At 53.7% G+C, this 27,389-nt stretch overlaps 1 protein-coding gene across 2 annotated transcripts in view; it reads right to left on the bottom strand.

The window, feature by feature from the left end:
* EML1 (EMAP like 1) overlaps positions 1 to 27,135 on the bottom strand; it is a 192,701-nt gene extending 165,566 nt beyond the window's left edge. The window contains exon 1 of one of the 2 annotated variants that reach the window (XM_040256958.1): positions 26,983 to 27,135. In XM_040256958.1, the coding sequence (XP_040112892.1) occupies positions 26,983 to 27,010 (28 nt within the window). In that variant the 5' untranslated portion in view covers positions 27,011 to 27,135. The remainder of the gene's footprint in view (positions 1 to 26,982) is intronic. The other variant, XM_040256957.1, reaches the window with a different exon arrangement.
* Positions 27,136 to 27,389: the final 254 nt, after the last annotated feature.

A 27,389-nucleotide genomic window follows, 5' to 3' on the forward strand; every position in this document is an offset into this window, starting at 1 on the left:
CTTTGCATGAAATGTTCCCTTGGAATCTCTGATTTTCTTGAAGAGATCTCTTGACTTTCCCATTCTATTGTTTTCCTCTATTTCTTTGCATTGTTCACTTAGGAAGGCTTTCTTATCTTTCCTTGCTATTCTTTGGAACTCTGCATTCATATAGAAATATCTTTCCTTTTCTCCTTTGCCTGTTGCTTCTCTTATTTCTCAGCTATTTGTAAGACCTCCTCAACCATTTTGCTTTTTGTGTTTCTTTTTTGCAGGGATGATTTTGATCACCACCTCCTCTACAATGTTATGAACCTCTGTCCATAGTTCTTCAGGCACTCTGTCTATCAGATCTGATCCCTTGAATCTATTTGTCACTTCCGCTGTGTAATTGTTAGGGACTTGATTTCAGTTATACCTGAATGGCCTAGTGGTTTTCCCTACTTTCTTCAGTTTAAGTCTGAATTTTGCAATAAGGATTTTGCAATCTGCCATCTTGATTACGTACATAATAATAAAAAGTTTATGGAAAAAAGTTAACTTAAAAATTATCTGGGGCACAGGGGTCATTATCGTCCCCTTTTAGAGACGAAGATGCTGAAGATCAAGGTCATGACCTGGTGCTGAGTTCACCGTCAGTCAATTTACGTGAAGCCTCTTTCCTGACCCATCCCCACATCTGTTCAGTCGGTCCTCATTTCTACTTCCAGTGTTTCTCTAGTTGGTTACCAGCCTCCTTTCATGCTATTCTTCACATTTGTCAACCTCACATTTCGTGGTAAGCTTGCCCTCGATTCTAACCCAGGTGTGAATACTCATTGTGAATACTCATTCTGTGATCTCCCAGGCTGCCTCCCAGCCCTAGGCTCAGTATCATCCACAGATTTGATAAGCTTGCCTTCCATCTGTCCTTCCAGACCTTCCTACAAAAGCTAGGGATCTTACTCTATCTGGGGAAGGGTGCCAGGTCCCACACATCCAACAAGAACTCTGGCCAGATTGCCGTGGGTTCAGCGTCCCATGCTGGCCAGTGTCTGACACCCACCCCGTGTCTCTGCCAGCCTGCCTTCTCCCAAATTATCCGCCAGCATGCTATCTGGTAAGCAGTCCTCCATTGACAAATATTGACCCAGCACCTCCTTTGGGAAGGCCCTGTGCAGGCAATGGTAGGGATAGAGAGCTGGACTGAATTTGGCTTCTAGGGAACTCACAGGAGCAAAGTGATTGACTTTGAATTCTGGAGCTAGACACAGTATTAGTCGTTCAGTCGTGTCCTACGTTGCAGGCAGATTCTTTACCATCTGAGCGACCAAGGAAGCCCCCAGCCCATGCTCAAACCCTGCCCCTCAAAAGTTGGGTGACTCTGCCTAAGTTACTCAGCCTCTCTGACCCTCAGTTTCCTCATCTGTTAGTAATAGTGTCTTCAAGGGGTGTGATGAGGATTAAGTGGGTTAGCGATTGCAGAGCTCTTCCAGGAGAAAAAGTACTCATAAGCTTTGGCTGGCATCGCTTGTCATTCCTCATGTCTCCTTTTTCTGCTTGTCCCAGGGTCAATCCTTGGTCATTTCTGTTGCCCTCAGGCAGTGAAGAGTGAGATTCACACCCGAGGCCCCTGGGTTAGATGTGTTTGAATCCCAGCTCTGTACTTACTGGCTGAGCAAGACACTGTCTGCACAGCCTGCTCCACACGGGGACCAACGGCCCAGGATTGGTGCTTGCTCGGTGAGGTCAAGGCCCACGGCTGTCAGCGTGTGCTCAGGAGCTGAATGGGTGTGGATCCCGTCTTCAAGGTCTTTACCGGGGGGCCGGGGAGAGAAGCCCGCTTCGTGCTGCAGGCGGCTAACGGGAGTGAAGGAGGGACAGTGGATAGACGGTCGTCCACTAGCAACACAATGTACGGAGTAAATTAACGAAAGGCTCAAAGTAATTTCCTCTGAACAGTGACATTTAAAATCCTGCAGAGTAATGTCCGACATAATGGACTGATTTCACACATAACGTTCTGCAGTCATTAGAAGCAATGATCGTGGACACAACACAGAGAAGTGAGAAACTCATCATGGTGCTGAGGGGAAGGGCCGGGAGGTGCCATTCCAGGGGCCGCTTGACTGGCAGCCTTGCTCAGAGTGGGAGGGCCGAGTGGCCGGCAGCGCTGGGCTGCCAAATAAAGGGACTAGAGCGGATTTCATTTTCTTTTTTTTTTCTTCATTTAATGAATTTTCTCTGTAGAGGGTTTCTTTTCTTTTTTTTTTAGTTTATTTTTAATTAGAGGATAATTGTTTCACAATGTTGGGCTGGTTTCTGCCATACAACAGGGTGAATCAGCCATAAGTCTACATATATCCCCTCCTTCCTGAACCTTCCTGCCCCCACCACCACCCCATCCCACCCCTCTAGGTTGTCACGGAGCACCGGCTTGAGCTCCCTGTGTTAGACACAGCTTCCCATCGGCTCTCTATTTTGCACATGGTAACGTACGTTTCAGGGCAGCTCTCTCAGCCCGTGCCACCCTCTCCTTCCCCACTGTGCCCACAAGCTGATCGTCCATGTCTGTGTCCTATTCCTGCCCTGCGCATAGGCTCATCAGTACTTGGTTTCATTTCTTATACACATTTGGAAGGTGACTTTTTGAAAAACTGGAGTGGTTTAAGTTCAGCCCCTTAGCTCCTGATCCATGAACGATGATAGTGCTTTTGAGGGGTTGGCCCTGGCCCTGCAGCTCGTGAAGACGGCTGAGGCTCAGCTGGGCTGGAAGCAGTGACCGAGTGTGGGCAGGGATTCTCCAGACCTGCAGTGCCCACTCCCAGCTGCGGCCCAGGACAGGCCCTTCCCTCTCTGTCCGAGGCCTGGACCGTACGATGTGCTCCAGGTTCCCGCCCAGGCCGCTGGGAGGCTCAAATGAATGGAAGGTGAAGTGGTCACACGTGGTGGCCGTGCTGCAGGATAGGGGCTGGCAGTCACAGAATGATCGCTCAGAAGAGAAACCTCCTGGCCCAGACATGCAAGGCCAGCAGAGCTGTGGCTGGCGAGGAGCTGCTGAACCATCTGAGAACCATGCGCTCGGTGAGGGCAGGAAGTGGGCACTTCTGGCAGCAGCTGGGCAGGAGGAGGGAGGGTCCCCCAGGGAGAAGCGACCCCCAGCCAAGCAGGCCCTGCGGCGTGCACCTCCAACCCCAACCCTGACGGCGTGTCTTGGGAGGCCAAGACAGGCTCTGAGTGTGACAGCCTGCATTGGGAGAAGCAGAGCTCCTTTCCCCCTTCCTGCTGGGGAAACCTGGGCCCACCCTGAGTCCTGGCCCAGTGCTTGTTGCGTGAAGCTGGTTCCACCTGCCCTGAGCTCGCTCAGACCCGGAGGAACGTGAGTGCTTTAAACTACAGGTAAACTGCACATCCGGGTGTCAGCTTCTCAGCTGCTGGGGCCCCGGAAAAGTCCAAGTTCAAAATCCAAGATGGATGGGCCTGAAGCAAGTCTCCCAGGCGAGAGCAGGCCTGCTCTGACCCCGATGGCCCCTCTCAACCTGCCAACCTTGCCGTCAGAGAAGCAACAGGCTTGACTCCAGACTCTGTGAAAATCAGGGAGTTTTATTTTAATGGAGCTAGAGAGGAGTTCTGCAAGTTCATTGTGATGGGGAGGGAGGGGGGCGGAATCTGTGCTTTATGAGAAGTCCTCAGGAGTAAGGCAGGACTGAGCCAGTCCCAGCCTCCTCAGCCTCCCTAGGAAACCTCCGTATCAAATGCATAATTTATGAGAACAAGTCTATGCATATTCATGAGCTCGCTGCCTTCCAAGGCCAGTGGCTGTCTGTGAAAAATCTTCCCGTAATGAATTATTGCATGAAAGAGCTGTGGAAGCTGAGGGCAGGCCCCCAGTCCTCAAAATTACTACAGTCACTAAAGCTTGCTTTGAAGAAAATGCTTCTAACTGTGCCTGCCTTTGGTCAAATGAGGGGAGGGGGGCGTCCCAAGAGGCTCTGGTGGTAAAGAACCCTCTCGCCAATGCAGGAGACGTAAGAGACGCGGGTTTGATCTCCGGGTTGGGAAGATCCCTGGCGGAGGGGAAGGCAACACCCTCCAGTATTCTTGCCTGGAGAATCCCACGGACAGAGGAGTCTGGCGGGCTGGAGTCCATAGGGTGACACAGAGGCGGACCTGACTGAAGAGACTTAGCTCGCACGCACGACCTTAATGAATTGCCCCTTCTGTGCCACCGTTCAGGAAGGACAAACAAGAAGTTTGCAACCACACGCTCTCTGTCCCTCTGCAGCAGAGAACATCCACAACCTAAACCAATGCACAAGCGAAGGGGGCGGGGTGCAGAGAAGGGAGCCTCCACCGCAGGGTATGCCTAAGCCCCCAGGCTGCATGCAGCAGGGTGCACCAGCCGCATTTCGGGGAAACTGAGGCAGGTCTCCATCCCCAGAGCAGCCCTGCATGCCCAGCAGGTGGGACCCGAGACCAAGCCCTCCCCAGCCTCTGATCACAGACTAGCAAGAGCCTGAAATGCCCTCTGGCCGGTTACCATCCTTTCCGGGCCTCCTTCCTTCCCATCTGTTGACTGGAGACTAATCCCTCCTTCCATCGACTCTGAAACACACTTTTCCCATGTAAGCACCTTGGAGAAAGAAGCATGCCCTGCCATCAGTGTCTTGACTGGGGTCAGCGTTTGAATGGCAGTGTTTCCTCTTTCTTAGTGGTCTGGAAGATAAAGTGTGTGTTATCATCAGTAGCGCTACTGGTAAAGAACCCACCTGCCAATGCAGAAGACGCAAGAGATGCCGGTTCAACCCCCAGGTTGCAATGATCCCCTGGAGAAGGCAATGACAATCCACTCCAGTATTCTTGCCTGCAGAATCCCACGGACAGAGGAACCTGGAGAGCTACAGTCTATAGGGCCGAAAAGAGGCCGACACGACTGAAGCGACTTAGCATGCACACGATTAGTGCATCCTAGGCGCTGACAGTGGTGATTTCCATCCTAAAGGAAATCAGTCCTGAGTGTTCCTTGGAGGGACTGATGTTGAAGCTGAAACTCCAATCCTTTGTTCACCTGATTTGAAGAACTGACTCATTTGAAAAGACCCCTGATGCTAGGAAAGATTGAAGGCAGGAGGAGAAGGGGACGACAGAGGAAGATATGGTTGGATGGCGTCACTAACTCAATGGACATGAGTTTGAGTAGACTCCGGAAGTTGGTGATAGACAGGGAGGCCTGGTGTGCTGCAGTCCGTGGGGTCGCAAAGAGTCAGACATGACTGAGCAGCTGAACTGAACTGAACTGAGGCGCTGATGAAATACAGCAGTAAGCCACCATTTACTATGCACCTACTGTATGCCAAGCACCGGGCCCATCACTGAGCACAGGGGCTGGCACATAGTAGGTGCTCAATAAACATGAGCTTCCACCCCTTCTCAGTCCTAGGAAGACAGGGCAGCCCTACTCATCGCAATTTGTCTGGTTGAAAATCTGTTCACGAAACCCCTGCAAGTTCACATTGTATTCAGGGAGCTTCGTGGCCTTTGAAGCTTTAATTAAGCACCAGTCAAATTTAGATTTGGGGTGGGAGAGTTGAAACGTTTTCCCAAACTAGTCACAACCCAATTAGAATGTTACTCACGAACCCCAAGACAGTGATTCATTTCGTATTCCGGCTGGCATTTCTTGCTTACAAGCAACTCACATGTGACTCAACTTTGATTTTGCTATTAAACATTAACCAGCACACTTCCTCATCCCAATAAAAGTCATTTTGGAAGCCTCTCTGCACCTGAGCATGTGCGTCCGTGAGTGTATTCGTCTGTGCCCTGGGGTGAGTTCACCCTGGAGGGCCCCAGTGTGTACCACATAGAGCCTGCCGGGCTGGCTTTGTTGACACACGCCCTATGCTGTCACCCAGGGCCCTGTGCTTGCTTTAGTCTTCTGCTTGAAATTCTTAATAATGCTTGAACAGGGACACATGCGTTCATTCTGCACCAGGCCCAGGGAACTGGGTAACCAGCCTGGGTGTCCATGTGCGTGTCTGCGCATCTGTGTGGGCGTGAGTCCATACAGATGGGGTGCAGGCCTGTGTGAGGACGTGTGCAGTTGGGGGCCTGGGAAAGTGGACGCGAGGAGGCCACCGCATGCCAGAGGGGGCCGGACACGGCCCACGGGGAAGCTTCAAATGCAGATTCCAGGGCCCTGAGTGTGGCTCAGGAACACAGGACTTCAGCGAGGCCCTCCTTCGAGATGACTACAGTTTGAGAACCACTGGCCGTAGGTTTGAGGCACTGAGTCAAGGCCCTGACTTTAAGAATGTGTTCAGAACCTCCTGCAGCTCAAAACCATCTCACCGTCCACTTTGTCCTCTGAGTTCAGGTTCCCAAAGGACCAGCAGCCCACCAGGAATGCCAAGGAGCCTGGAGGCTGCTCACCATGGGGAACTCCGCCCAGAGCCTCCCTCAGCGTCCTGGGCTCCGAGCCAGGCGGTGACTCACCCCCAAGCAGGACAGAGTGGCCTTGACCACCAGCCCTCCCCGCTCACGCCCCTGCGTCAGCAGGGTGGGGCCACGGCTGCCCCTGCTGTGACTTGGATTTATCAGCGTGGGTCCTGGCGTGGGCCCTATTCGTCGGTGCCTGTCCTTGCCCATGTTCCTAGCCGGACCCCTCCACACACCCTGAGACTCACCCTAAAGCACAAGTGATTGGCATTGGTCAACGGAAGGTCCTCGTTGTACCCGCCTGGGGCCCAGCTGGCACCTGGTGACCCCACCAGAATAACTCCATGCCCAGGCTCCAACTCACTGAAAACCATCCCAGGTCAAGACGCTGCCCGCTCGCTGAGCTCATCACGGCTGGGAGAGGGGCTGCGGGGTAGCAGGCTGCTGCTGCCCCCGGGCACCCCTGTGAGCTCGCCAAGCTGCAGTTCCCTCCCCTGTGAAACAGCACGTCCCTGGGCCGGCCTGGACCCGGGGCCAGGCTCCTGCCCCACCTCCCTCAGGCCACACCTCCTCCAGGCAGCCCCTGCACCTCTCAGAACCCCAGAAGCGTCTTAGTTTCCCATCCCTGCCCCGTGGGGATGAGGGATGGAGTTCCTCCAGTGCAGGTCCTCAAGCTTTGGGGGGCGGCCAGGAGGGGCCCCCCATTTCCCAGGAGGGAAGTGGCCTCAGGATGGGGAGGAGGTTGACCCAGCACCACACCCCCAGCCTGAAGCCATGACAGAACATTTTCTGCTGCCCCCCCCCATTAAATGCTTTCTTCCATAGCTGCCATTGCCAAACACCTATGGTGTACCAGGCACTCTGCAGACTTGCTTCTGGAGCCTCTGAGATGATCATACGAGGTAGACAGGGATATCATAGACAAGGCAATGAGGACTCAGAAAGGTTAGGCGTCTTGCCCGAGGACACACAGCTTGTAAGACCCGAGATTGAAAACCTGGGCTTCACAGTGACACCTGGCCTCTCTAAAGCAGCATCAGCTCAGCCCCGAGCTCCGCTGGGCCTCTGGGGCTCTCACACCACCCGAGGCTGTGTAGCTCCCATGGGTCCTCCCTCGGCTTCCTGACACAGCCCAGGTGGTGGAGAGCCCAGGCTAGCTCTTCTATTATTCACGCCTCGCTCTGTTTGCCAGCAGGGACCTGGCCCAGAGGTCCCCGCTTTGCCAGGAAAGATAAGGCGTAGACACCTGACTCATCCTCCTCTGCACTCCGTCTCGATTTCCCTGAAGAACACGATGGCCTGTTGTTCCTGGCCAAGCACAGGAGGCAGGACCTCCCTCTCCTGAAAGGCAGACCAGCCGTCAGCAGGATTACAGGGCTAGAGTTACGGCTTTTCCTGGGGGCCACCTGTTCTCTCCTGTAACCCTGCATGGGCACACGGGGAGGGTGCCTGCCCACCACGGGGGCTTGGGCGGGGCTGCCTTGGCTGCCAGGAGCCCGGCTTCACGCGAAGCCTGTGAAGCCCATGGTGCTCTTTTCAAGGTCGGTGCTTCGAGGCCCATATTAGAGGTGAAGAACCCGAGTCTCGCTCAGAGCACACAGCTGGTGGATAGCTTTGCTGGGGCTCCCTGCCCCATGCTGGGTGCCAGGCTGACTCATTTTGTCCTCCAAACAAGACTCGGAAGAAATGAACTCATGTATGAGTGAGCCTTGTCCACCCACACCTCTGGGTCTAACTTGATTCTTGCATCAAGTAGAAATTGGCAAGAGAATAAAAATTCCAGGCCACCAATGGGAGCCCCGGAGGGTCAGCCTGGAGCTGGCCTGGGAGTGAATCCCAGCCCCGGCCAGGGGTCTGCTGGAGCTCCTGGCTCAGTGGATGCCTGCAGCCCCTAAGTGTCTTCAGTGTCACCAGCGGGGGAGCGGGAGTGGAGAGATGGCCTTCCAGGCTAGGAGATGGGTCCCTCCCAGCTCCGACAGACCACACCAAACTGATGACACTGCTACCCATGCCGAATCAAGGTGATGTCACAAGAAGCCGCTGCGTACTGGGACGAATTATTATCTTTAGGAGATCGACAGGCACTCCAGGGACACCTGGACATGAGCAGATCATGGCAATGTCTTGTGTCCCCCAGCCCAAATGGTGAGACTTTTTAATATCACCCACTTTAGCTCCACCTGTTTTACACATCAGAAAACTGAGGACCAGAGAGGGGAAGGGATTTATCCATGAGCCCTCAGGACTGAGGAGGGTCTCAAAGGAGGGGGGCATTGGTTGGAAAGCTCTCTGGCTATGCATCCCAGCAACCCTGAAGTTGAACCCTCATGCCTCCCTGGACTAGCCGTGTGATGATCCACACCCTCTGAGCCTCAGTTTTCTTGTCCATAAAATGGAAGTGATAATAACACCTAGCTAACAGGAGGAGAAGGGGACGATAGAGGGTGAGATGGCTGGATGGCATCCCCGACTCAATGGACATGAGTTTGAGTGAACTCCGGGAGCTGGTGATGGACAGGGAGGCCTGGCGTGCTGCAGTTCATGAGGTCGCAAACAGTCGGACACGACTGAGCGACTGAACTGAACTGAACTGAACAGGACTGTAAGGCTGGCTTAATAGCTCAGTGGTAAAGAACCCATCTGCCAATGCAGGAGTCTCGTGGGTTCAATCCCTGGGTCAGGAAGATCCCCTGGAAAAGGAAACGGCAACCCACTCCAGTATTCTTGCCTGGAGAATCCCAAGGACAGAGGAACCTGGCGGGCGACAGTCCCTGGGGTCGCAAGAGTCGGATATGACTTAGCGGCTACGCAACAGCGTTGCAGAGAAAAGATGACAGGGTCGAAGGCCTCGCAGATAGCTGTCAGCCCTAAACGCTTCGTAAGGGCTGTTGGAGGAACAAGGAGCGTCGGCAGCATCAGAGAAATAACAGGACAGTTTGTTGGCGGAAAACAAAATTCTGTAAGGCAACATCCTTCCGATAGAAAAAAAGAGAGTTTGTTGAGCACCTGCTCTGTGCCACGTGCTGGGCATAAAGAGGACTCGCACGTAATCGCTGCCCTCAAGATGAGAAGCACTGAGCGATGGAGGCATCCAGGGGAGGCCCCTCCTGCCGGAGAAGGAGCGGGTGGGAGGGAAGAAGGGTGTGCCTGGGAATGATAAGGCATTCCAGGAAGAGGGACCAGCGAGGGTCAGGACCTGGGGGAGAGAAAGGGTGTGGCACGTGTGGCGAGTTCCATCTGCTTGGCTGCACTTGGGATGCAAGAGGGTGGGTGCTGGCAGTCCTGGGCCGGGAGCCCCGGCGGGGCCGGCAGTGTCAGGCCACCAGCGAGGGTCAGGGTGTGCCTGGCCGAAGGGCTCAGCCTCAACTCCAACGGGGAATTCTCCCTGCAGGGGCTCACTTGCTGATGGGGCCCCAGCCCCCTGGGCTGAGACCACAGGTGGCCCCTTGGAAAGGGCAGGGAGGGGTGGGGCGATAGCATGGGGGTCAAGGACTCACCAGGCAGGAGCCCCCACCCCAGCACAGGCGGGGCTCACTGTGCCGCCTTCCTGGCCTCCTCTTCACGGTCACAACAAGATGAGCCCCGAGTTACAGATGGGGAAGCTGAGGCTCAGCCAGGGCCGGCACTGGGCAGGGAGTCACAGCAGGGCTACCTCCCACCCAGGCCTTGCTCTTCCCCACGACACTGTCTTTCAGCTTCCTGGGTTATTTCTTCCATTATCCATACTGAACTGTATGGGTTTATTTCCTAACTCAAGCTTCACTACTTTAAAAAAACTGCTGTTTCAAAATGTGCATTTTTTAGTCAACGATCTCTCTTGGTAAATGTCACATTGCTCTTGAAAACAGGTGGGTTATTTTCAAATATCTTTTGATATTCATTTCTAACATAATTCGGCAGCGATGCGAGAACAGACTCTGTGACTTCCGTGCCTTTAGACCATGGAATTCTCTGCACCTTGTTGTCTCTCCCTGGATATGTTCCAGTGTCTCCTGGCTTTACAGTCTATGGGAACTTGAATAGAATTTGTATCCTACTGTTGTGTGAAGATTACATAAATCTTCATTATGTTGAGTTGGTTCATGGTGCTTTTCCATTCTGCTATATCCTTCTACTTTTCTGTATATTCATTCTACTAATTTTTGAGTGTTTGATAGTGAAACTCCAACTAAACATCTTAATTTCTCTATTTTAAAAAAGAGCTGTGATATATAGTTGGGCTATATGTAACTTAGTTTTGTATTTTGCAAGTCTCCTGTAAATGTGTTACCACACTTTTAAAAAATAAAAGAGAAAAGTGTGCATTTTTAATACAAATTTTAAAAGGTAGCAGCTGATTCTTCCTGGAGTCAGCCCCCCTGCGCATCGCCTCCCACCAGCCCCATTTTCGCAGAGTCATAAATCACTTTCTTAAAGGGGGCAGCGAGACCAAGGAGGGTAATTGCTCTTGAAAAGCTGCGGTTCATCAGCCAAAAGGATTCGGGCTCTGGAGGCCCAGAGAGGCAGCAAGGAACCACTAGACCCTGAAGCAGGCGCTGCTGCCCTGGGACAATGCCCCGCTCCCAGCCCCGTGTGTGCTCCTGGGATCCTCTCTGCTGTTGCAAGCCTGACCTTTGAGACCCTCACCCTTACCCTCTCAGGCTCCAACCACAGGGCTCAGGGATGTCCTGGGGGCGAAGGTCCTGACCAGCTGGGTCCTCAGTCCTGTGGGCCTGGGAGGTGCAGGGTGGTCATCACGGGAGATATTCCTGGGGGGTACTCTGGTTGTTGATAAGGAGCCCTCCTGGGGTTCTCTGTGTGTGTGTGTGTTAGTCATGTCCAACTCTTTACTACCATATGGACTGTAGCCCACCAGGCTCCTCTGTCCATGGAATTCTCCAGGCGAGAATACTGGAGTGGGTTGCCATTCCCTTCTCCAGGGGGTTGATCTTCCCAACCCAGGGATCAAACCCGGGTCTCCTGCACTGCAGGCAGATTCTTTACCATCTGAGCCACCTGGGAAGCCCCTAGGTGGACTTGAAGAATTAACCGCTGTTGATCTAAAATTCACATTAAAGGGGACACATGAGTTCTATCCAGTAGCCCCGGTGTTGGTCACAGGAGTCACGAGGGAGGGCCTGTGCGTGTCACTGGGGAGTCCAGCGACAAGGACTTAGAACTTGGAGTGTCTTTCTGGGCACAGAAGCAGAAATGTATCTCCCGGGGCTCGCTGCCTGTGCTGTCTGCAGGCAGAGGGCTCAGTGCTCCCAGAGCGTTTGAGCTAAGAGCCGGCCCATGGCATTTTAAACCTCAGCCACTTACGGGCTCCATCAGGAGTGCCTCAGGAGCAGCTCCATCTGGGACACAGTGATTAACTCCAGCCTAGGCTGGCAGAGGGCCTTGGCTTTGACACCTTTTATCTTCTGATGCTCAGAATCACTGGAAATTAACATCTCCACCTGCTGCCGCTTGCTTGTAAAACCCGGGTGAGGTCCCGCCACTCCTCTGCTCTCAGCACTTCCACGGCTCCCATCTCACTGAGGGTCAAAGCCAAGGACACCCCCCTTGGACCCCACCACCTTCCTGTCCCGCCCCCTGGGCTCATCTCCCCCCATGCCCTTTTCACTCTGCCCAAAGCACCCTTGCTGGTGTTCTTTGTAAAGATCAGGCATCCCCACCCCAGGGCCTTTGCCTCTGTGGTTTCTTCTGCCAGGAACTCCCTTCCTTCAAATATTTCTAGGTTCACCCTTCAAGGCCCCCAAGTTCTTCTCAGTTGTCACCTTCTTAGAAAGACCTTCCTGACCTCTCTCTGCAGTGAGAAAGTGCTCTCTCTCTGCCCCGAGTCACTGCCCTCCAGCTTTATCACCCTGGTCATCACTGTACATCCTTTGGCTGTTTATTTTGTTCATTGTCTGTACACAGCGGTGTCAGTCCTGGGATGGCAGGGACCACACGTGCTTTATAGCTGATCAAGCAATGTTTGTCGAATGACTGATTGACCAAATGCTCCTGCCGCCTCTGCTTCTGTGCCAGGTCACCCAGGACCTTCCATACAGCAGGCCTAGATTCAAGGACTCACTTTGTAATAGGAAGACCCACATGTGAGGCTATCTCTTGCACCCTAGGGCCTCATCCCCAAGCCTGGATGGTCATGCTTTCTTGACCTCCTGATCTGGAGGACCCTTCCCTCACCCCCTCTCACTTGTCCCTCAAGACCCAGCTCAGAGTCACCTCCCCCAGGAAGTCTTCCCTGACTATCCCTCATAACGTGGAGTCACAGCAGGTGGCTCTCTGGGCTCTCAGAGTCCTTCTTCTCAGTTGTCTCCCTGCCCGCTGTGTCCCAGGACCCAACAGTGGCCTGGCTGAGAGCTGGTGCCCAGGACACGACTGGCAGCTAAGTAAACAATGGCTTACATAATTTCTTTTTCTTTTCTTTTAAAATTCTTCTTCATAGATCCTGGTGTTTCATTGGAAGTTCTTTAGAGACACTGGCTCCAGATTGGTTCATTTCACAGGCAGGGAAACTGAGGCCCGGAAGACGGAAGGCATGGGAACCGACTCCTGTCCAGCACATTCTCTGAACCAATCACTAGCGGCTGAGCAGGGGGTCTCCTCCCCTGCCCCCTGCCCCAGCTGCTGTGGGACTTTCAGTGGCCGTGGCTTCAGGCCTCACGGCCTGCACCGAGGCCAGAGTTTGCTGGAATGCTCAGCCCAGACTGAGTCTGTCTGGAGAGAAAAGACTTGGAGCTTTCATAGAAAGATTAAGAGTGTCTAAGTCCCAAAATTTCCCTCTCCATAAAAGAGAAAAGCCTGAAGCACACAGAGAGGGGAGGGCAGGGAGTAGAGGGGAACAGGAGGGAGGGACAAAGAGGGGCAGGAACAGGCAAGGAGGATGCCGGCTGGCTCTCCCTTGGGATAAAGCCACCTGGGGTCATCTAAGACCCTCGGGCCATTTCCCTGGGTCCCCAGCCAGAGCTCCAGGAGGCTACAAGCTTCTCTGAGGAATCCGATGCTGGTGCTTGTAGTGGGCTGAAGATGAAGCGGACCTCAATGATACCAGGCCCCAATCCCTGGACCTTCTGAATACTATATATGAAAAGGGCTTCCCTGGTGGCTCAGACGGGAAAGCATCTCCCTGCAATGCAGGAGACCCGGGTTTGATCCCTGGGTCAGGAAGATTCCCTGAAGAAGGGAATGGCAATGCACTCCAGTATCCTTGCCTGGGAAATCCCATAGATAGAGGTGCCTGGCAGGCTACAGTCCATGGAGTCACAAAGAGTCAGATACAACGACTCTTGTGTGTATGAGCAACTAACACACACACGCACAGACATATGGAAAAAGAGTCTTCGCAGCTGTGATTAAATGAAGGATCTCAAGACGGGGAGGTTAAACTGGATCACAGCGGGGCCCTAACGCCACCGCAGGCGTACTTATAAGAGGGAAGCAGGCAGCACTTTGATGCACAAAGTGGGCAACGTGGCTGCAGAGGCAGAAATGGAAATGATGGGGCCACGAGTCTAGGCTGGGTGGGTTCACGTCCCAACCTGAGTTACCTGGTTTCAACCTGATTCACTGGGGCTGGGGTGCAAAAGCCAGGCCCTCTTGTCTCAGACTTCACGGTGCAGCATGTACCCCAGAGCTTTCACAGGACCAGGCTACGTGGAAGGTCCTGGGTGACCCGACACAGAAGGAGAGGCAGCAGCAACATTTGATCAGTCAGTCATTCAACAAACATTTACTGATCAGGCACAGAGAAGGCATGGTCACAGCCTGCACTGGAGTGGCAGACAACAAACGAAAGAAAGCCAGATGTGTTTCTCTCCAAAGTCCACCCACGGAGTTGACAGTTTGTATTAATTATTTCTGTTTATTTTATTAAACTGTTATTTTAAAAAAGAAGGCTAGACATCACCTGATACCCTACCCCCTTTCCCTCCTTCCTTACTGCCTTCCCCTAAGCTCCTCTCCCAATAAGTCACGTGCATAGGCTAGAAGCTCTGCTTCTGTCTGATAGAAGTCCCCCACTCTGCCCTTGACCACGTGTACTGTTTCATTCACACTTAGCAGCCATCCTATAGGGCAGCAGTCCCCAACCTTTTGGGCACCAGGGATCAGATTGGTGGAAGACAATTTTTCTACAAACCAAGGAGATCAACCTAGTCAACCCTAAAGTTAATCAACCCTGAATATTCATTGGAAGGATTGATACTGAAGCTGAAGCTCCAATACTTTGGCCACTTGATGCAAAGAGCTGATTCATTGGAAAAGACCCTGATGCAGAGAAAGATTGAAGGCGGGAGGAGAAGTGGGAGACAGAGGATGAAATGGTTGGATGGCATCACTGACTCAATGGACGTGAATTTGAGCAAACTCCGGGAGATGGTGAAGGACAGGGAAGCCTGGTGTGCTGCCGTCCATGGGTTTGCAAAGATTTGGACACAACCTAGCGACTGAACAACAACAAAGCGGGGTGGGGATGGTTTGGGGATGATTTAAGCGCATTACATTTATTGTGCATTTTATTTCTATTAGTATTACATCAGCTCCACCTCAGATCATCAGGCATTAGGTCCCAGAGGTCGGGGACCCCTGCTATAATGTATCATCAGCCTTGTTTTGCACATGAGGAGACAAAGGTCCGGGGAGATTATATGACTTTTAAAGACCGCACAGCATCAGGTGGCAGAGCTCACGTGCCAGGGCCAGCCTGATTCCCTGTCCTTGCCTCCCACCTGTGCCCCACGTGACTGTGGACCCAGTGGCAGGACCAGGAAACACCTGGGGTCCCCTTGGGATATGACCCGCCCTTCCCAGACAGTTGACTCAATTGAACATTCCAGGGTGGGCTCCAGAAGAGAACTTGATTGTTCCCTCCGGGGCGGCCTAATGAGCTTGCTGTCCGGAAGTGCATTTGTTTTCCACCCGTGACGATCTGACTGCCTTCCCTCACCTCCCGCCCGGCTCCTGGCTCAGGTTTCCACTACACAATCGGCCTGACCATCGGCACCTCCGCCAGGCCCCAGGCTCCTGCCCAACCTCGTGGGAGGACACTCCTGGCCCAGCTCCAGAGTTCTCTATTGACAGACGCAAGCGTGCAAGTCCAGGAAGGGCAACGTCACACCCCCAGTGAGCAGCCAAAGGGAGGAGGCCAAATAACTCACAATAAGAAAAACCACAGGTGCCCCCCCCCCCCCGCCAGAAACCCAGATGACAGGCCCAGCTTGTCTTCACTGTGCATGTGGTCTGGACACCTGCCTCATCGACATTTCACCAGGCTGCATAGACGCGGCCAGGTTGCTTGGGCTGCCCAGCTGAGCAGAGCTTCAAAGCTGGTCAGGAAATCATCCAGGGCTGGGGCAGGGCCAGTCAGCACCTTCTCTGATGATGTTTCTCCCTTTCCTTTGGAGCTTGCAGAAGCTTCCGGATTTCCACCTTTCTTCCAGTCCCTCCTCCACACCACCCCTCAGAGGAAGGGCTCGGAGCCCAGTCTGCAGCTTCAAGCAATGTTTGCTGGCAGCTTCTCTGCACCAGGACCCTGGAACTATCTCACTGAATCCTCACCACAGCCTGGGAGGCAGGTCCTTCTGTCATTATTCCCATTTTACAGATGAGGAAACTGAGGCATAATGTCTCAGAGCAGAGAGGTGATGGCCAAGAAGCATGGGAAAAGATGCTCAACACCATTAGTCACCAGGGAAAAGCAAACTAAAACCACCATGAGGGACTTCCCTGGTGGTCCAGTGGTTAAGAATCTGCCTTACAAGGCAGGGGAAGCAGGTTCGAACCCTGGTCAGGGAACTAAGCTCCTACCTGCCACAGGGCAACTGAGCCTGTGTGCTGCAAGTGAAACCTGATCCAGACAAATATAAATAAATAAAATAAAATATTAAAAAAAAAATCCATAGTGAGGCACCATTTCACACCCACTGGGATGGCTGGAATCAGAAAGATCATTCCCTGGTGGCTCAGTGGTAAAGAATCCACCTGCCAATGCAGGAGACGTGGGTCTGATCCAGGAAGATCCCACACGCCCCAGGGCAACTAAGCCCATGTGCACAACTACCGCGTCTGTGCTGTAGAGCCCGGGAGCTGTAACGCCTGCAACCCGCGTGCCCTAGAGCCTGTGCTCTGCAACGAGAGAAGCCCGTGCAACTACAGAGCAGCCGCTGCTCACCACAGTGAGAGCCCGCTCAGCAGCGAAGGCCCAGCACGGCCAACAAGAAATAAAAATAACCGTTAGAAAAATGATAAACGAAGCAGGAGTGATGAAATCTCTTTAAAAAGATCATAACAAGTTCCAGAAGGATGTGGGGCAATCGGGACCCGAGTACACTGTAGGTGGGAGTGTACACAGTGCCGCCTCTTTGCAGCCAAATGCGCCACCACTGACGCACCCCGGGGGCAGGCTCTTTGGAAAATATTGTGTTTTTTTTTTTTTTTTCCAAAAAGTCAAATGCGGTTCCAGGAATTCCACTTCCACGTGTGTAACAACCCAGGAGAGACAAAGACCAATGTCCACATAGAAACTCGTGCACAACCATTCACAGCAGAATTATCTGTAATAGCCAAAAAGTAGAGACAAGCTAAATGCTTATCCACTGAAGAACGGACGAATAAAACGAGGACTAGACCTGCACGGTGGAATATTTGTCCACAAAAGGGAATAGAGCACTGACATGCGTCCAGACATGAACGAACCCAAAAGCGTGATGCTGAGAGAGCAGCTGATCACAGAAGGACACATATCGTATGATTCCCCCTTACGTGAAATGTCCAGAATTGGCAAATTGATAGAACCGGAAAGTAGAGTAGTGGTTGCCAGGGGCTGGGGGTTGACTGCTAATGGGTTAGAGGTTTCTTTGATTGTTATTTAGTAGTTAAATCGTGTCTGACTCTTTTTGATCCCATGGACCATAGCCCACCAGGCTCCTCTGTCTGTGGGATTTCCCAGGCAAGAATACTGGAGTGGGTTACCATTTCCTTCTCCAGGGGATCTTCCTGACCCAGGGATCGAACCCTCATCTCCTGCATTGGCAGGTGGGTTCTTTATCCCTGAGCCATCAGGGAAGCCCAGGGGTTACTTTCTCACCAGGAGGTGATAAAAATGTTCTAAAATCGATTGTGGAGATGATTATAAAATTCAGGTCAAATGGGTGAGTTGTATGGTATGTAAATTACATCTCAATAAGGCTGTTAACAAAAAATTTAAAAAGTGACGGCCCAGGACTCTCCACAGAGCCAGCAGCTCTGAAAGTCACTGGTTCTACCCTCCGGCCATCCTGTGAGACTCAGAGGGGCCTGAGCTCAACTTCCCTGGGGGACTGACCCCCGAGCTGATCCCACAGGTTCAGGGCAGGCTTGGGAGCCTGGACTCCTGCGTGCTCTGAGCAATAACATGCTCTCCTGCTTTTCTGGGTGAAGGCTGCCCCCAGACCCCACAAGACAGAGAAATCTGGCTGTGTCCACTCCTCCCCCGGGGTGTGCCCTAGTGGATGTTGATCAAAGGTGAGTGGGGCTCCCCCCAGGCACCCAGGACTTGAACAGTCTCTTGACGGCTCAGCTACAAGTCCTGGTGGAACCTATTTATAGCACTTTGCCTCCTGGGTTGGAGTCACGGCTGAGACTCCTCCTCTCTCAACAAGTTTCCAGATGGAAAGAAAAGGGAAGGAATGCCGTGGGGGCTGCGGGATGAGCGTGCCGCAAAAGCCCTGTGTCTGCCCCCTGTGTGTGCCTCCCGCAGCGCTGAGTGCTGGATTTCCTCCGGGACACTGACAGCGCTCCCAGATGTCAGGAAGGTGCACCGGCTAGGCAGGCTTCCCCGTTCCGGGTTGGAACTCAGTGGCAGTCCATCACCCAGCAGTGTCCAGGCCTGTGAGAGGGGCTCAGTGTCCCTCGCAGAGCTGCGATGGGGTAGCAAGTGCAAGTGGGAGGGAGCCACCCAGGGCAGGACACACGGCCAATGCTCAGTAAACCAGGGCCCGTGGTCTCTGATGCTTCTCTCTGGGAGGAACTGGGGAAGGCTGGGGTGGCCAAGGGGTGTGGCCACAGTCCAGGCCCTGTTCCAGCCTCAGCCACAGTTCTTGGGCATGAAGGTGCCCAGAGCACCCACCAGCAGCAGTTTGGGGATGCAGTGTAGCCCTGGCCATGGAGGATGTGGCTGAGCCCACCCTGGTCCAGGGGCAGAGCCAGGGGCCAGCGCTTGGCTCACCGTCACCAAGTGAGCGGGGAACCGCTCCAGAGAGATGCTGAGCCGTTCAGGGCCCCTTGAGCATCCTAAGATTCTGCTACAGGAAAGACTATCTCATGGGACACTCCCGGGCCTAGACTCTCATGGAAAGCTCTCTAGCAAGAGCAAAGGGCTTGCTGGAGGCCACTGAGCACTTTAGTGTCAGGACCGAGCTCAGGTCCAGGTGTTCAGTCTTCAACCCCAGTGCTCTCCCTGGCAGACCCGTGCCTTCCAAAGAGATTCAGAGGGAATCTCATCTGCTGTCTTGTCTCCTGATAAAAGCCCTTCTCCCAGGCCTGCTCCCTGATCTGCTGGCCTTCTTTGGGATGGACTGAAGGCCTCCAGGCCCCCCTCAGGCTGCAAGGCTGCTTGGCGCAAAAGAGGAGCCCCGGATGGGGCCAGCACACCTGAATCCTGGCTCCATCTCCTCCACTGTGTGCTCTGGGGCAAGTCACTCAGTGTCTCTAAACCTCAGTTTGCTCATCTGTAAAATGAAACAACAGTGTTTACCACAAAGGGTTATAAGGAGAATCATGCAGAATTAGGCATGTGAAAGGACCTAGGAGAAGGGGAGACAGCATTTATGTAGTGCCTACTGTATACATTCTCCTCTCCTGCTCTCATAACTTGAGCCTAGTAGCACCATGGAAGACAAAACTGAAGTGGGTTGTTGAAGGCAAGTCTGTGGGAGGAGACCCAGTTCTCCACTCCCACCACAGCACCTGGCGGGGCATATGGATCGGGGTCCACTCAGACCGCGAGCTCACCCCTCCAGCGAGAAGTGGCAGGAAGGGTGTTTTCAGCAAACACACCAGTGCTTTGACATGTTTTTCCACCTGAAATAAATGAGGCAGGATTCCTAGAAATGTGTTTAAACCTGGTAGAGAGTACTCTAAACAGTTTGGCTTAGACATTGAAATGTGGGGCCCAGAACTGCAAGAACGTCCGTACCTCAACATGGAGTCCAACAACCTCAAACTGCAGTTTTAAGTCTTGGATTGGGTGATATCATCAACTTCTAGAAAAGGGCTCGGACCACCTCCAGTCTCGGCAAACATTATTTTTAAACCAGGTCTGATCTCATCACACATAACAGCGTGTGCTGTTCCTTGCCACAGACCTCTGTTAGGCTGCATGTTTTTATTTAAATTTGCTTAGTTGTACACTATTAAAGGGCTTCTCCTGGTGGCTCAGCAGTAAAGAACCCACCTGCCAAAGCAGGAGATGCACGTTCAATCCCTGGGTCAGGAAGACCCCCTGGAGAAGGAAGTGGCAACGCACTCCAGTCTTCTTGCCTGGAGAATCCCATGGACAGAGGAGCCTGGCGGGCTACAGTCCACGGGGTCACAAAGAGTCGGACACGACTTAGTGACTAAACAGCAGCAACATACTCAAGTCTGGTGGGAAAGCTCGTAACTAAACCAACGGTGCTGTGTTTATTTGGTGATGTCGCAGAATCAAGGAAACAGGGTCTGACCGAGAAGGATGAAGTACAGTCTCACAATTTTTATTTTCCAATATATTTCCACAACCATTTCCTTCTAAAATCACATCCTATGTTTTTATCCAACGGTCTCAGTGATTAAGCTGGCTCATGGACTATCCATCCCAGCTCCCTCTTTTGTGCCTGAGGGAATAATAAATCAAGAGAGCTTTTGGCAACAAGCAGCTAAACATTTCTCTTGCTTCTGCATTTCCTCGCTGATGCTGTGACCAGATCTTTCAAAAATTTATTTTTGGACTTTTAAAGGCAAGTTCAGATCTGAGGGATAGAACATGTTTTGAGAAATCTTGCCTCTGGTTTTGAGATCTGCTTATCAAAAAAGACTTATACATTTCAGACGCTTATTGACCATACTGCATAAGATATGCTCTGAGCATTTCATAATTCAAATAGGCTATTGTTTAAAAAGTCATTTGGGGGTGGTGGGAGGGAGACTCTGGAGGGAAAGGATATATGTATACATGTAGCTGATTCATGCTGTTGTACAGCAGAGACTAACACAATATTATAAAGCAGTTCTTGTTGTTCAGCCTCTAAGTTGTGTTTGACTCTTTTGAGGCCCCCTGGACTGTAGCCCACCATGCTCCTCTGTCCATGGGATTCTCCTGGCAAGAATACTAGAGTGGGTTGCCATTTCCTTCTCCAGGGGATCTTCCTGACCCAGGGATCGAACCTGCATCTCCTGCTTGGCAGCTAGATTCTTTTCCTACTAGGTCCCCTGAACGTGTAAGGCAATTATATGCCAATTAAAAAAAACTAAATTTAAAAAGAAAGAGGGAAATTTTTTTTTAAGTCAGTTGGGAAAAAAGTTAATGGGGTACAGATATTACTAATCCATTCCCTAATGGAGCTCTGTACCTGCCCTCTTGCCATTGGGTGTGGCCATAGGACTTGCTTAAGCCAGTAAAATGCCAGTAGAGATCATATTGATCACTTCTAGGTGGGCACGTTTAACTGCCAGTGTGACGTCTCCGCCCCTTGCTTTATCTGCCTTATGATGGGAAATCTGGGTCCCCGTGGAGGCATCACATCTGCCAAGCCAACACAGAGGTGACCTGCCCTAGAGAGTCACCAGACCTGCAGTAAACTTTGTATGAGTGAGGAATACATCTTTGTTGCTTTAAGCCACTGCAATTTGTGTTTTTTTCATAGTATACAAGCCTGTCCGGAGTGATAGAGTCAGTACAAACCAAAAGCAGCTGTCTTGACCAATGCAAAAATTGGAAATCAATAGATACAGAAACTGGTGACTGAGATGGGCCAAAGATATGTTATTATTTGTATCTTCCTGCGTGCTAAGTCGCAGAGTCAGACACGACTGAAGCGACTAAGTACGCACAAAGGTATGGATAATAACAGATATCTTCAGCCCATCTCAGCTACCAGTTTCTGTACTTTATTTTCCCTGCATAGTTTCAAAAAAAAAAAAAAAAAGCAGACAAATGGTTGCAGACACCAACAGCTTTGGGTCATTTAAAAATATATATTGAAACTATTTAAAATGTATCTTGCTATCTCAAGGATGCTCGTTCAGAATGGACCCAATACTTTAAAAGAACAGAAGTGGATATTTTATTTCCAGGAGGAATTCCTAACGGCTTCTAAGCTGTATTTCTTGTCATGAGTGTAAAATCTCCCAGGGACGCTTCAAGAGGCTGGAGTGGAGACAGGAGCCATGTGGATTTATTCATTTGCTGCTCGGAGATTCTCGGGTAGGGGTAAGGGCTGACACAGAGGTGGCAGGGCTCCTGAGCCCTGCTTGATGTCCCGACACGGGACACACGTGAGAGCTGTGTGCTCACCTGTAGGATTCTATGGGGATAAAGGTAGACTAAAAAAACCCCTGAGACCAGAAAGGGAAGGAGGCTTGTCTAGGTCACACAGCAATGAGCGCGCAACACATCTCCCACCACCCAAGGTGCTATGAGTGGGACAGTGGCGTCCAGGTTGGCACTGGTCACGCTGTTTCAATAAGAGGAAGAGATGGTGGGGTGGCGTGGGGCACTCCAGGGGTGCAGGGTCCCTGGGGCTTCAGGTTCCAGGGAAGGGTCCTTGGAGGAGGCAGGAGCCCACCAGCCTGGACGACGGGCCTGCTCCGTGCAGCAGGAGGGAAGGTGTGAAGCCTGCACACAAGTGCCAAGGGGCCTGCACTGGGGAATCGAGTGCTGGCTCATCACTCCCTAGCCAGTGACCCTGAGCCAGTCTTTCTTTCTCTTGGGCCTCAGTTTGCCCCTCCATGACATGGGGATCCATGGGTGGGAAGTGTGGACAGGGAGTGTGGTGTGAACCGTGACGCTGGGAACCGAGGGGGCTGGAAGGTCCTCATTCACCCCTGACCCCAGCCTCCTGCGCCAGATCAGATGCTCCTTGGGTTAAACCCTTCCTGCCGTTGTCAGCACAGTACCTGGACTACCGAGGGCCATGGGTTAAAGGCTCATTCCTGGGGTCGAGTGGCTGCTACCCACACCTCCCCTGGCCCCCGGTTCACAGGAGTTTGAGAGTGACATCTCATCTAACCCCCACAACCCCCCCGAGGTCATGGCATCACCTCTGCTTATAGATGAGCCAACTGACGGTCAGAGAGGAGAAGGACCCACCTGTGTCCGGGGAGCAGGTCTGCCTGACCCTGGAAATCATCCTCTAGGGACTCCAACAGGATGTACAAACTGACCTCTGGGGCTTTGCCAGGTCACGCCACCCCACTCCCAGGCTCCCGACCAGCCTAGCGGGAGAGGCAGCATCCGGCCTGAACATACCCCCTACCTTCTCCCCCATCCTCCCCCAGCACTTTCCAGATCCTCCCATTCTCCTCCCAGCGGGCCTCACCCCCTCTGCTCAGCACCTACATCTCCAGACTCGTCCTGGGCCTCCTGGCCTCCAGAGTCTCTCCTGACCCTGCACTCCTACACGGAAGCAATCCAGGTGCCTCCCCGGTTCAAGACCTTGCTGGCTCCCTGTTGTCCGTAAAAACAGAGCCCAGTGACCTGTCTGGGGAAGGGGGCAGCCCTCACTGACAGGAGGGGAGCCAGGTAGAGAGATGCTGAGGCCTGGGGCCAAGCCCCTCTCTCCTGGAGAAGACCCTTCCTCTCCAAGAGCAGGGCCTGAATAGTAAAAGCATTTTGTTGTTATCTCCTCGTGGAGATGCTTGGCACAGACCCCGGCCCTGAGGCTGGTCGGTAACCACAGAAGAGAGCAAAACGCAGCCCGTGACTCAGAGGGAGTGGGGGCTCCCTGAGCCCTGGCAGGGGGCCCGCCGTGATGACCAGGAGCAGGAAGCTCGGGCAGGTTGTCTCTGGGGTGCCAGGAGCTGAGTGAGAAACGGGGTGGCCACCCCAACATTAGCCACCACCTGCCCCAGAAAAACCCCTTCCCACTGTGCAAACGATGTGACTGCAGCCCCCAGGGATGGGGGCTGGGGTGGGTGGGCAGTGGGATTGATGGAAGGTTTTACAGGAGGAGGAAGAAGGTCACTTTACTGGCTGAGCGCTTCCTCGAGTTAGGAGTGTCCATCCTTGTCACAGCCTCCAGGGCAGGACAAATGTCAACCCGTCACTGAGGCTCAGAGAGGTCAACTGATTTGCCCAAAGCCACAGAGCCAGGGAACAGCAGAGCAGGGATTCAAGCCCCAGGCTCTGATGGGCCTACATTTGGGCGCTCTGCTGCGAATCCAATGGCCTGTTCTTCGGTGCTTGGAATTAGAAAGCTGCTTTGCTGGAAACTTTCCCAAACATGGGAGGATCGGACGGCACAGGGGTTGGACTCTCCTCCTGTGGAGCTCCAGAGCTGAGAGGTCAGAGGTACCGCAAGCTCAGAGGCAGGGAAAGCCAAGCAGCAGACCCAGGATGTGAGAAGCCTCTCTACCCAGGCCCATGATGGCACCTACACACACCGTCTCCAGTGAGGGATGTGGCAAGGCCTCACTGTACAGATGAAGAAGCTGGACCGCAGGGCGGAAGTGACCCATCCATCCCTCCATGTCGCCAAGGGGCAGAGCCAAGTCTGGAAGCCAGGCGACTTAGGGGAAGCACCTTCACTGGACCCAGTGACAGGATGGCAGTTCTCGGTGCAGGCGAGCTCCTGCTATAAATATGATGCTGACTCTCGGTAAGCTTAGCCTCCAGGCTCCCCTGCCCAGGCTCAGGGCCATAAATCCTGGAGCGGGCCACCTGCCATTGCGCTCTTGAGCTGGGGAATCGTCCTGACAACCCTTGCAAGGTACCATGATTTTTTGACAGGCTCCGAATCATTGGAGGCAATGTTGGGCTAGCCACCTCCTAGATGAGAAGGGCCATTGCTCAGAGGAGAGCCGAAAAGTCCTGCAAGATGGCCAGCCTCCCCACCCCCAGGGGAGCAGGGCTCAATTTCCTAGAAAAGGCATCCGACCTGAGCTCTGCACAGACAGGGCCTAGGAAGCTGGGTTTGAAGCCCAGCTCTACCAGCTGTACCACAAAGTTACAGCTGGGTAACTTTGAACAAGTCTGTTTGTCTCTCTGAGCTTTGGTTTCCTTAGTTATACAGTGAAGTCCACGCCACTGATCTCCGGGGATTAAACAGACGGCGCGTCCACAACGGCTGGGACACAAGACGCAGCAGACAGCTTGGTCCCTTTGCTTCCTTTTTTGGGTCACGGCTCATTGACTGGTTGAATAATAAAAACAACAGCTGACAATAAGCCTGGCATGATTCTCAGTGTGCTGCATGCTCTTGGTCACTTAATTCTCCCTGGAACTTAAAGCGCTGATATCCTATTATTGTCCCCATTTAACAGATGAGGAAACTGAGGTTCCATGCCCTTGAGTAATCCGCCCAAGATCACACAGGTTGTGGGCACATAGCTGAGAACTTTTCCTGCTGTCCACATGGGCACAGAGACTGGTTACTGAGAACAGGTGGAAATATTTCACAGCAGCCTGCCTGGCCCAGTCGCTGCTGCACACAAGGAATCCGAGAAAGACTGGAATTCCAGACGACACACCCTAGGTGATTCTACTCCCACCCCAACCCCTACCTCTGCCATAAGCAAGCATGCATCCCTGCACCCAGGAGCTGTCTTTACTCCGGCCAACCTGGAGTGGTCACAACCCAGCACATCAGACAGCAAAGACTGTCACACAGTACCCTACAGGCGGGAAGCCAGGAGTCACCGGCCCAGCCAGGGTGGGCAGGGCAAGGATGCTGCCCGCCGGCCTCCAATTCAGCGGACCTTCTCCCAACCCCGGCAGGGAAGGCCGTCTGCCCCCAGGCTCCAGGCCACACACACACACACATGCTCACTACCCATTCCATCACCCTGATGGGTTAATATTGTCCTGGGCTTCCTGAAATACCCATCCCCACAGCAGGGTGGTTTTACAAGCTGCTAAAAGCAGGGCCATGTCCCCGGCAGAGGGAGAGAGCTATTCCGGGTTGGTGTCAGGTGTGGGCAGAGCCAGCCAGAAAAGGGCCTGTCTGCACCCCCTGTACCCCCCGCCCCATGCTGGCTCCTTTATAACCACGGCGGACAATTCCTGGCAGTCTGCGCCACTGGCGCCCAGCAGAAGAGGGTGAGGTCAGGCCAGCTTTGTCAGTATCCCCCTCCCCAAACACACACACACACATACACACACACACTCTGTTCCATGCCTGACCCGGCCGGGCCCAGGCGGGGAACTGTCCGGCAGGGTGGGATCTCACGCTGTTGCCCCCAGCTCACCCTGAGGCCCTCTCTCCAGCACAGTCTGACCTGTCCAGATTCTCCATGGTGGCATTTGACGGGTAAGGAATCTGTGGGCCACAGTCACGGCTAAGGACAACGAGGTGCGGCCGGAGGGGGCCCGGCAGGGCTGCCCAGACCCGAGGGCTTCTGGCGCCAGCCCGGGACCTCCCACTTGCCGTTCCCACAAAGACACCGCTAAGCGCTCACCGCACACCTGCAGACGCTTGCATGCATCCTCACTGTCCATCTTCACAGCCACCTGGGGGTTCGTTTTCACCACCTCCTTCCTCACCTGGAGCCATTGTGGCTCCGGGCCATTCAGCCACTCGCCCAAGTTCGCCCAACTTGGAAGTGAAGGAACGGGAATCGGAACTTGGGCAGCCTGACTCCAGAGTCCCCGAAATGTTCCTTGAATTAAGCCGTCTCCCGCCGCTCCCCCACCCCACCACAACCCCACCCCACCCCAGGCAGGTTCATGGTGATGTCCACATCAGAGCTCATCTTCAGCTGGACGGAGCCAGGGCCACCAGCCAGGGACATGGGCAGCCAGCCCCCACAGTAGCCCCTCGCCTCGGGCAGGCCAGAGGGCATGTGGGCAGACCCCCTGTCTGACCACGCCTCCGCCTGCCTGGGTCCCTGGCCATTTCCAACCTAGAGGATTTGGGCATCCCTGGGTGGAGGGGGTCTGTCTTGTGTAGGCAGACCAGAGGCTCAGAACTTCCTGGTCTCAGACCTCTGGGAGGTCTAATGGAAGCTGTGCGCTCCCCTGTCCCCCATCACCAAGTAAATGTTTATACACACACTCATTTGCACATGGTTCCAGGAGCCGCACCCTGCGCCCACCCAAAGTCCAACGGCCGCCAGGGCCCCTGCGCCACGGGTGGGTCAGCTCCGCGGCCCAGATGACAATCGGGAGGGTCCGTGGCAGAAACAGCTTCCTTCTCTCGCCCCACGGGGAAGCCAGGGCTGCGGTACTACTGAGCTTAGAGAGTCACGCACCTCCCGCCATACGCACAGCCACCCCCACCCCCACCCCAGGCATCGGGCTCGAGGAAGGGGTTCCAGCCCCGCAGCTGCCTGCAGGCTGCTGTGGGGGGTGGGGGGGCCGTGTCCTCAGTGACCAGTGGCCTTGGCTCTGCAACCGGAGCCGCAGTGGGTAAATATAGCGCTGCCACTCACCGGCTGAGGGGCCCTCGCCGTCCGACATGGTGCTGGAGATGGGCAGGCAGCCGGCCACAGCCCACCGGGACGCTCAGGGACCTCAGCGGCTGTCGCCCACCTGGTGGGGCTCCCGGCTGTGTCCAGTTCCCAGGCGGCGTCCTGCTCCGGCAGGCCCAGCCACCACCACTGCCCCCACCCCCTCCGCCCCATGCTGGGCTGGGCAGATAAGGAGCTCCAGGGCCAGGAGCCTGCGGGATTGGTGGATAAATCTGGGCACTGCCCTCCCCTGCCCCCAGCCTCTCTGGCAGACTGAGAAGGTTGCCGGAGAGACGGCTGCACCCCTGGGCACTCAGTCAGGCTGAGAGACCCCTCTCTGCCAGCCTGGGACCCCAGAGTGCCTGCAAGCTCTCTCCTGGGGACTGGTC

Source organism: Oryx dammah, unplaced genomic scaffold (assembly GCF_014754425.2).
Source record: "Oryx dammah isolate SB20612 unplaced genomic scaffold, SCBI_Odam_1.1 HiC_scaffold_16, whole genome shotgun sequence".
NCBI lineage: Eukaryota > Metazoa > Chordata > Mammalia > Artiodactyla > Bovidae > Oryx > Oryx dammah.